The sequence below is a fragment of the Thamnophis elegans genome, chromosome 9, assembly GCF_009769535.1.
Source record: "Thamnophis elegans isolate rThaEle1 chromosome 9, rThaEle1.pri, whole genome shotgun sequence".
NCBI lineage: Eukaryota > Metazoa > Chordata > Lepidosauria > Squamata > Colubridae > Thamnophis > Thamnophis elegans.
Window position 1 is genome coordinate 10,409,161 of NC_045549.1, and position 11,011 is coordinate 10,420,171.

At 45.4% G+C, this 11,011-nt stretch overlaps 1 protein-coding gene across 1 annotated transcript in view; it reads right to left on the reverse strand.

Moving 5' to 3' along the window:
• Positions 1–10,332, reverse strand: part of LOC116513259 (ras-GEF domain-containing family member 1B) — a 29,443-nt gene extending 19,111 nt beyond the window's left edge. Inside the window, exons 1-3 of the mRNA XM_032224263.1 lie at positions 10,155–10,332; positions 6,215–6,337; positions 4,941–5,078 (exon numbers count right to left, since the gene is read on the reverse strand). Of these exons, the coding sequence (XP_032080154.1) occupies positions 4,941–5,078; positions 6,215–6,337; positions 10,155–10,331 (438 nt within the window). The 5' untranslated portion in view covers position 10,332. The remainder of the gene's footprint in view (positions 1–4,940; positions 5,079–6,214; positions 6,338–10,154) is intronic.
• Between the last annotated feature and the right edge of the window lie 679 nt (positions 10,333–11,011).

Here is an 11,011-nt window from a genome sequence, read left to right on the forward strand (position 1 = left end):
TATTCTTAAATCAAAGCTCTTCCCCCCCCCCCAAAAAAAAAGAAAAACAAAATTTAAACTTCTGATTAAAGGTTGGGATCAAGCTGTGAAAAGACAACAGAAGGCGAGTGAAGGACCTTGATGTTTTGCACACTAGGCATATTACAGGCAGGGGGCCTAAAGGCAAGGAATACATCATGTCTGAGTTTCGGGGGGGAGGGGGAGAACCAGGATACTATAGAGGAGGGCAATTTATTTACTTTCATTTCTTTCACTCCCCTGGATTCTTCTTCCCTGATCACATTCTATCTCTCATGCCCTAGAGCAGTGTTTCTCAACCTTGGTGGACTTTAAGTCTTGTGGACTTCGACTCCCAGAATTCCCCCGTCAGCTGTGCATGCGCGCACAAGCGAAGCACATGCACGAGTGAAGTGGCAGTAAAGCTCGCCGGAACCCACTCCTGGGCTGCGCATGCACCAGCCTGCCACTCACACGAACCAGTTGTGAATAGCCCACGGCCTGGGAGTTGGCTGCAGCCCACCAGTTGGGGACTCCAGCTGTATAGGACCATGAAGACCAGTTGTCTCAAACAGCCAGAAGTCGTAAGGTTCATTTTTCTCTCCCAGATGTTCTGCTTCAATTTTCCTTTCCATTCCTTTTGTATCTTTCGACTTGTTTTGACAAGTGGCCTCCTAAGAGAACAAGGGCAACGACTGTTCTTGCCTCTATCTTTGGTTTGAGGACAGCTGAGAAGGAATGAGAAGGTTTCCTTTTCAAAACTACTTTATTATTTGGGGGGGGGGGTAACTCTGCAATGCAGGCGTTACCACAGATGTTATCTTAGCTAGAAAACCAGAGGGTTACATATCAATGTAGGGGAAGAGGCAGGTTCTTGGTCGGAGAACATTGTCTAGTTACCTCAACAAGAGCCAGATGTGGTGGATTCTCAGACATCTGCAGACTGCTAAAAAAACGCCGGCAGATGCTGAGGGAGCATAAATGAGGATGCTTCTGGGACATGATAACTCTAGTCGAAATGCATTAAAATGGAATTCGGGTAGTCCTCAACTTATGACCACAATCGAGCCCAACATTTCTGTTCCTAAATGAGACATGCGTTAAGTGCCTCATTTTATGATTTTTCTTGCCGCATTTGCAAAGTGAATCACATTGTTAAGTTAGTAATATGGTTGTTAAGTGAATAGAAATAATAGCAATAGCACTTAGACTTATATACCGTTTCACAGTGCTTTGACAGCCCTCTCTAAGCGGTTTACAGAATCAGCCTCTTGCCCCCCAACAATCTGGGTCCTCATTTTACCCACCTTGGAAGGACGGAAAGGCTGAGTCAACCTTAAACCTGGTGGGATTTGAACTGCTAAATTGCAGGCAGCTGGCAGGCAGCAGAAGTAGCCTGCAGTACCGCACTCTAACCACTGCGCCACCAAGGCTCATGTCTGGCTTCCCCATTGACTTTGCTTGCTGGAAGCTTTGTAATTTTGAACCGTCGCTAAATGAATGGGTGTAATTCGAGCACTATCTGTATTCAGTTCCTGAATTTGAAAAGTCAAAAGCAAAAACCACTGAAGGAGAACTTGATGGGAGTCATATTCTTAGAAGTCTAACATCCCTTTGTCCTGATCTGCAATGCAGTGCAATAAATACAAGGTCACCATTTACTTTTCCAAAGAAACAGCTAGCCAGCATCGCAAATAATTTATGGCGCTCTGAATTCTATTACAATATTGACTTTTCCATTTCTTTTTGCAAATCCTTTTTTTCAGTATGCAAACACAGAAGCACTTATTTAAAATTGCATAAGGATTGCCCGTGGACAAAACAACCCTTTTCAAGGTGGATTGAAAAGTTTAAATCAGAGGTCTTCAAACTTGGCAACTTTAAGACTTGTGGGCTTCAACTCCCAGAATTCTCTGGAAGTAGAAGTCTACAAGTTTTAAAGTTGCCAAGTTTGGGAGCCCTGGTTTAAATAAACAATAAAAATCCTTCTTAACAGCTTCATAACTGTAACTGAAAGACAATTCATAGGGTCAAAGCCAACCAAGTATAAACTTTTAACGTAGCGTTTCCCAATCTTGGGCAATTTTACGATGTGTGAACTTCAACTCCCAGGATTCCACTGTATGCTGGCTGGGGAATTCTGGGAGTTGAAGTCCACACATCTTCAGGTTGCAAAGGTTGAGAAATTTCTGCCTGAAGGTCAAACATTTATTAAAACAACTGCCACAACACGTTGACTGAGAATAAATAAGTCTCCAGGTCACTTAAGGATGAAAAATATATACCGGTAATATGACAATTTCTCTTCCTCTAGCCTCAAAGTCTTTGAGCAGCATGGGTTTCTGTCCATCAAACATGGTAATATGGGGCTGGGGAGACAGAAAATAGACCCCTGTTGTTCTTCCTTTGTATGGTGTTTGACCGGCCAACTACACAACTTCTGTTGTCATTGCTACAGTCCCACAAGACCCTGGGTAAAATGTTGATGAACCTATGTGATGTCTTTTTAGATTTTGGGGGGAAAAGCTGATATAATCAGTTGGCCAATCAGGAGACTGGGAGTTCTAGTCCCACCTTAGGCATGAAAGCCAGCCAGGTGAGTTTGGGCCAGTCACTCTCCTTCAACTCAACTCACTTCATAGGGTTGTTGTTGTGAAGAAAATAGAAGGAAAAAGTAGTAGTATGTATTTTCACCACCTTGGGTTATTTACCGTGTTTTGGGGACTATAAGATGCTCCGAAGTATAAGACACACCTAGCTTTTGGGGAGGAAAACAAGGAAAAAAAATCTGCCTCTGCCTCCCAGCAGTTTGCCTCCTTGCAACAAACAGTAAACAGCCTGGTCAGTTTCAGCACAGCCTGATTTAGCAGGAGCAGTTGATTGGTGGTTGGATCGGCCTCCTGGAATACCATTGATCAGCTGTTCCAGGCTGCGGGGATCGCCGCCACCCATCGCCGCCATTGCCGACCATCGCAGCTGTCACCTAGCGTCGGTGCTGCCACCTATACCCGCCGCCTGGAATGGGCCAAAAAATGGGGCGTGCGGGGGCGGCGATAGGAGACAGCGCCAATGGGCAGCCACAGTGCCAATGGGTAGCACGATCCTTGCAACCTGGAACAGCTGATAGGCGGTATTCCGGAAGGTTGATCCAACCACCAATCAACTGCTTGTTCTAAATCAGGCTGTGCTGAAGTTGAGCAGGCGGTTTGCTCTTTGCTGCAAGGAGGCAAATTGCTGGGAGACAGAGGCCAAAGGGTGGGGGCCGGTGGGTGGGCGGGGCTTTGGCAACATTTGCTGCATAAGACGCACAGACATTTCCACCCACTTCGGGGTGTGTGGGTGGGGAAGTGCCTCTTATACTCTGAAAAGTACAGTATATAAAATAATTAATTAAAGGTAAAATGAATGAATGAATGAATGAATGAATGAATGAAATGAATGAATGAATGAAAGAAAGAAAGAATGAATGAATGGAATGAATGAATGAATGAATTTTGAGAATTGAAGGCCAATATAGCTGAAAGACTCTAGCACTGCGAAAAGTTGCCTTTAACGTTCATCCTTAAAAAATACTTATGTGTTTTCCTAGCTCTGAGTAGAGTGTGAGCATTTTCCCTGTGATTATGAAATATTCCAGCTGCTCTAAGTATTTCTCAGGATGGTTCTGCATTCCACAACAACAGTTATCTATTAATCTGTCTTTCTTTGCATAACATCACAAGCAGACAATGACTCATTGTGGTTTCCAACAATTGAAACAGCACAAAGCATCGAATTCAAAATAATAAAAGGGTTACACAACGATAGAACAAGTTCAATATAGTGGCATACAATGAAAACTAGAAAAATAGTGTCTAACCACCCAATTGCCATAATCTTAGTTGCAAAAGGCCAGCCTTATAGAATTGGTGCCAAGGACGGTACTAATTGAACTTCTATGACCAAGGGGTCCAACGTTGGCCACTTTAAGGCTTGTTGACTTCAACACCCAGAATTCCCCAGGCAGACATGCTGGCTAGGGAATTCTGGGAGTTGAGGTCCAAAGGTCTTAAAGATGTTACGCCTGAATATCCCTATACTATGGGACGGCTAGTCAACCAAGGTGGGTTGATAGCTTTCCCACTAGCCTCTGGGTAAAAGAATGTCCCTTCATGGGAGCCATGAAATATATCCAACGGGGATGAATCCACACATCTATGTTAGAATATTCTGAGATTCTATGTTATCTATATGCAATCTATCTATTCAAATCAGTTTTCTATGCAGAAAACTATATAAATGGCTGGCTGGCTGGCTGGCTGTGTGTGTGTGTGTGTGTGTGTTTTCCAGCATAACTCTGGAATGCCTCAGGTAATGAAACCTGGTACACAGATGACTTACTCTCTGGAAACAAATAATGTGGGGGTAAGACACCCCTAATAACCCTCAGGGGGAGGTGTTCTGTTAAGATACAGCCTGTTGTGCCTTCAAATGGCTTGTACTGCCGTAAAATGGCTTGTACTGTACAACGCAGTGGAGTTGCCATGGTAACAGCTTCACAGTACTCCACAAGGGGGCTCCCTCTGGTAAGGGGGGAAATTCAACATTAGAAATTATTGAGTTTTGAGGTAAACAGCTTTATGCTAGAGTAGGGCTGTTAAACTCCTGGCCCACGGGCCGGATGTGCCACATGCTGGCCACGCCCCCACCCAGTTTAGCAAAGAGGAGGGGAGTCCCGACAAGTCACGTAATGCCGCCGTGACGCCGTGAGCTTGAGACCCTTGTGCTAGAGTAAGAAGTTAAAAGAAACAAGTTGAGAAAAGGAATGGAGGCTAAATCTAATTTAACATCCCCGAATGGACGTGAGATGGAATTGATATGCCACGTTATCCTATATTCCGCATATATAACTGTTCCGCATGCATTTTCTTCTGTTGGTAACCGTTTTGCACCCGGAGGCTCACCTCATCTGTACTGGCTATACGATGGGCCAGCTCCTTTAGATTTCTCATCATGCGCTCATCTCGAAAATCGTACGGAAACGTCTCCGTCCATTCCGCCAAGAGCTGCAGGATTTTGGGGGCAATTTTCCTTAACCGGCTCTGGAAAGTGAAAGAGAGAGACAAATTGATTACCAAGATGATTGGGGGAATCTCCTTTTAAGTTGGGCAGAATATAGGTTTTCATTGTTGCACGCCAAGCGCCCTGGAAACAGAGGAGGACCAGCCAAAGGTGCCTCTGCCGGCGAAAACGGAGCTTGGGAAGGAGGATTGCAGGAGGCCGTCGCAGCTGAAAACGGAGCTTCCGTGGCCCTCCCCGAGCTCTGTTTTCATTCGCAGAGGGTTGCAGAAAGCCATCACAGCTGAAAATGGAGTTCGGGAGCCCGCTTTCGCTGGCAGAGCACTCGGGCCACCACAGGTGCCCCCAACACGAGTGACATTGAACTGGCCACGCCCACCCTGGCCACACCCACCCCAGCCACGCCCACCCTGAGGTCAAACACAGTCCTGATGCGGCCCTCAATGAAATCGAATTGACCCTCGTGTTCTATCCTGTCTTTGTCCTCTGTACTCAAACATTGGTATATTTGTATTGTATTTGTATTTTATTGGTCTTGTATGCCGCCCACTCCCGAAGGACTCCGGGCGGCTTACAATAAACAAAGGAAGGGGATAAATAGACAAATAGACAAACAACAATTTAAAATACACAATATTCATAGTTACAGTGGGGCTGGCTATTTCAACAGTCCCCCAGCCTGCCGGAGCAGCCAGATCTTAGTGGCTTTGCGGAAGGCCGGGAGAGTAGTAAGGGTCCGGATCTCCACGGGGAGCTCGTTCCAGAGGGCTGGAGCTGCAACAGAGAAGGCTCTCCCCCGGGGAGTCGCCAGCCGGCATTGGCTGGCAGATGGAATCCGGAGGAGGCCTAGTCTGTGCGATCTGATCGGTCTATGGGAGGTAATTGGCAGGAGGCAGTCTCTCAGGTACCCAGGTCCGATGCCATGTAGGGCTTTATAAGTAACGACTTATAGTATAGGTTCTCGCGCTTGAGCAGGGGGCTGGACTAGAAGACCTCCAAGGTCCCTTCCAGCTCTATTCTATTCGATTCCGTGTATTCTATTCTATTCCATTCCACATTTTCTATGTCTGCTCTGCTCTGCTCTGCCATACCATGCCATGCCATGCCATGCCATTCCATTCCATAGGCCTAAAATCCAATGACTCAAATGACCACTTACTTGATCAGTCGCAGAATCCGCTCGCCTCTGCTGCTCGGTGCAGAGATGGCAGACTTTTGCCATTAATTCATAAGGATGTACAAAAAGCCGAGAGCTCAGCAAAAAAGTGAAGATGTATGTTCTCTGTAAGCGAGTGAAAAAGAGAGAGAGAGAGAAATAAAGTTCACTGCTTATGGGTTCAGCTACCGTGGTGCAGAGGTGTTAAAATTTAATTGCACCAAATGCTACTCTCTGCAGAACCTGCTTAGAATACATCACATCCTGATTGAATAAGGCAAGAGTCAAAGTGGCAGTTACTCAGCTATATGACAATCCTTATATATAGGGTTGGGTGGACAGATTTGACACTGATTTCTAACTAACAATAAGCCCGTGGCTCTATTGTAGAGAAGACCAACGATGGCCTCTTTACAACCTGCGGATTTCAACTCCCAGAATTCCCGAGCCAGCGTGGCTGACAAATTCCACTACATTCAATAAATTTTGTTAACAGGCTTCATTTTTTTTATAGCAATAGCAGTTAGACTTATATACCGCTTCATAGGGCTTTCAGGCCCTCTCTAAGCGGTTTACAGAGTCAGCATATTGCCCCCAACAACAATCTGGGTCCTCATTTTACCCACCTCGGAAGGATGGAAGGCTGAGTCAACCCTGAGCCGGTGAGATTTGAACAGCCGAACTGCCGAACTGCAGTCAGCTGAAGTAGCCTGCAGTGCTGCATTTAACCACTGCGCCACCTCGGCTTTTATCATGGAGTGCAACCCCGCTTGCAATTCTCCAACATGGAATTTCTGTTGCGTTATGGTCATCATCCACCAGTCAATCACAGGATGGAAAATTCCACCAGGCTTCCAGAGTTTGACCAACCCTGCGCGAGTTCTCCAGAAGGGTGTTAGTCACTTTATTCTGCGCTTCCATGTGCGAGAGGTGAATCAGCTTTTTTAAGGCAACAGGAGTGTTTTGAAAATATTTGTGCAACTTATTGGAGTAAATTAAACACCAGTAGGAATCAAGCACATCGTTTTCACCTTAAGGAAACCGAAGGCGGAAACAGGCCCATCATTCATCACGGAATGCTGCTGTTTAGATCGAAGACAAATTAGATTCGGGTTTTCCCAGATGTGCCAGCATAGCTACCCCAATAAAAAGTAACTTTGAGAAAAATGCCTGTCTCTGAGTTTTTAATTGGAGTTGGGTTCTTCTAGAAAGCTGACACCAGGAGGCTGCATGGAGGCGTAGTAGGCCCAAAATGGGGTGCCGGGATGTGTGTGTGTGTGTGTGTGTGTGTGTGTGTGCGCACATGCATGGGGGGGCATGCCGCATGCTCAGGGGGTTGGAGCGCACAGGGGGAATCGCACATGCATTGCGTTATGGGGCCCACATGCTTTCAGCAGACAACGACAAAAACTTTAGCCATCACTGGGTCTAGCACAAAGCGGGTGTGTGAGTGAATTCTCTACCTCATTCGAACTCTTTTGGGATGCCACATGATTTGTGGGAAGAGGAATGGGCTTGTGCTAAACTGAGAAAGAGGCATAAGCTGCATATATTCAGCTCGTATATAATTGAAGTCACTAGGATTATTCCACAATTTAGGCTCGTGGAAACTTGGAAAGCTGCTCCTCTTGAAGAATTTTAAGTTGCAGATTATTATTTTTTTAACAATCTCAGAAAAGTTTGCAAGGAATTTCTTAGTATCACCTAACGTTAGGACACTGAAATAGCTGCGTTGTGTGGAAGAGGGTGGTTACCACATTGTCATCAATAATACAATTGTTTGTTCGTGTAAAAAAGACATGACAGATGGGGGTGTATGAATTCCACCCAGCAGACCAAACAGCCAGAAGAAGAATTTGTTTTGGAAGATTTCAGAGTTTTTTTAAGCATATGGAATGAAGATTTCCGAGAAGACACAACAATTGTTTCTCCAAACACGAAGCAATTCTCATAAGAAGAGATGGTTTTGATAGGAACTGGGTGAAAGGAAAGTACTCAAATAGAATCAGCTGGCACTGATCAGACTTTGTTTGAAATCAGCAAAATAGACAGCAATTTTGCAGCACTTTAGAGCCATTATACAAAATGAGAAGAAGTATCCAGTCTCAATTCCTCTTCTGAAACTTAAAAACTAGCCTGGCGAGGTAGACTTTGCATTGGAAAAACGTGATGCTAATTCCAAAGCTGCATTTCACCAAGGGTTATGTGAAATGGTTAATCTGTCCAGCTCTACGATTTACATGGCTGATTTGGGCTGAATGTAAAAGCTCAGTGGGGGTTCCCCATCTATTATGTAGATAGGGGGACTTCACAATCACGGCTGCATTTTAGACTGGGAACTAACAAAAAAAAAAAAGAGAAAGCTACCATTTTTGAATTTTGCCAAGAAAACGGCACGAATGTGTGCCTGTATATCCGTAGGCACGGAATTCGGCTTGAGAGCAACTCATATAAGTGCAGTGGAAGGAGGAATAATTATTTTCTCCATCTCAAGTGGAAGTCATGGCTCTCTCTTCTCTTAACACTCAAACTCAAGGTGCTTAAATCTGAACGGTTTTGTCAGAACTAAAGAAGCTTCTTGGATGAGAAGCAAAACGTCTTCAAGGAAAAAACCAAGAAATTCCAGTTTGAAAAAGCACCTTTGGGATACCTTACCCTCAGTGGTGGGATTCAAATAATTTAACAACCGGTTCTCTGCCCTAATGACCAGCTGAATAGGCGTGGCTTGGTGGACATGTGACTGGGTGGGCGTGGACAACTCAACGTCACTCACGTCGATGGGCGCTTCGCCTTAATAAGGGTTAACGGGAGAGGCAGTTTCTGTAAGGAGGGCGATAAAGATGAGGCTAGAAACAACACCAGAATGTTTCCTTCCTGCCTTCCTTACAGGATTAGCCCTGTAAAGTGGAAAGAAACAAAAGGAGATTTCCTCCAACAACCGGTTCTCTGGACTGCTTAGAAAGTTACCAACCGGTTCTCCCGGATAGGTGCGAACTGGCTGAATCTCACCACTGGTGCAGAGCTGCCAGAAGAAAAGAACAGCTCAGAAATCAGGGTGGACTTGGGAGTAAAGCCACAGATGAACGGTGAATGGCCCCTCCCATAGGAAATAAAAGAGGAGCGAAAGGGGAGTGGAGTTTCCAGGGAACAATTCATTCCTTCGTTCATTTCAGGAGTGTGAAGATCTGTCCGTGAATCTGAGAGACTCTGTGCCCAGCCTTTCCTTGCACAGCGCTGCGTTTGGAAAAAATATTTGCATGGCAGCTTTCCAAGCTAGATAAGGTCTGTGATCAGAATGTTTCCTTCCTGCCTTCCTTACAAGATTAGCTCTGAAAAGTGGGGGAAAACAAGAGGAGAACCACCGGTTCTCCCAACTGCTTAGAAAGTTAACAACCGGTTCTCCCGAATAGGGGCGAACTGGCTGAATCCCACCACTGCTTACCCTACGTGTCTCTCTCTCTTCCCCCTTTATTTTCCCCTTATTTTCATTCTTCTTTATACTTCTCACATTTGATATTTTGATACTCATAAGATACATCGTGGAAATAAATAATGAAAAGAAAAAGAAACGAAGCCTAAAACTGGGGCTGGCAAGGACCTACTCTCTGATGCAATAGCAATAGCAATAGCAGTTAGACTTATATACCGCTTCATAGGGCTTTCAGCCCTCTCTAAGCGGTTTACAGAGTCGGCATATTGCCCCCAACAACAATCCGGGTCCTCATTTCACCCACCTCGGAAGGATGGAAGGCTGAGTCAACCCTGAGCCGGTGAGATTTGAACAGCCGAACTGCAGAACTGCAGTCAGCCAAAGTAGCCTGCAGTGCTGCATTTAACCACTGCGCCACCTCGGCTCCTTAATGCCTTATGGCGCCTTGCCATGCCCTTCCACTTTCTACACAGCAGGGTGAGCGGATTCAATTTGCAAATGGAGAAGACTTACATCCGGGTAGTAATCAAGAGTGGGCACCAAGTGCTGGATGAGAGCTTCCAAGGATCCTGAGAGCAAGTTGTTGTCATGGTAATACAACCCTTCACAGCTGTCCTCTTTGGACTGGAACAGGTATCGGCTGTAGCCACTGCTGTCAAACATGGCGGCGAAGGGAGGCGTCTGGGGCATACTTTCCTGAGGAGAAACAGCCACAAGAAAACATTAGAGTCAGTCAAGTGGTTTAAGGCTGTTGTCAACAGTTCTTAGCCCAACTCTATTATGGCTGAGAAACCAGGACCCAACATGTGGATCCCAAACAAATGAAGGAACTGGGTATGTCTAGTTTAATAGAAAGAAGGACTAGGGGAGACGTGATAGCAGTGTTCCAATATCTCAGGGGTTGCCACAAAGAAGAGGGAGTCAAGCTATTCTCCAAGGCACCTGAGGGTAGAACAAGAAGCAGTAGGTGGAAACTAATCCAGGAGAGAAGCAACTTAGAATTAAGGAGAAATTTCCTGAGAGTTAGAACAATTAATCAGTGGACCAGCTTGCCTCCAGAAGTTGTGAATGCCCCAACACTGGAAGTCTTTAAGAAGATGTTGGATAGACATTTGTCTGAAACGGTATAGGGTTTCCTGCCTAGGCAGGGGGTTGGACTAGAAGACCTCCAAGATCCCTTCCAACTCTGCTATTGTATTGTATTGAATAAGGTCAAAGAAATACCATGTTTCCCCTCAAAATAAGACTGGGTCTTATATTCACCTTTGCTCCAAAAGACGCATTGGGGCTTATATTCTGCTTAGGTCTTGTTTTCTGGAGTGCTAAATGCATCCGTCTGGTTGACGATCTTAACTGGATTTTATTTTGGG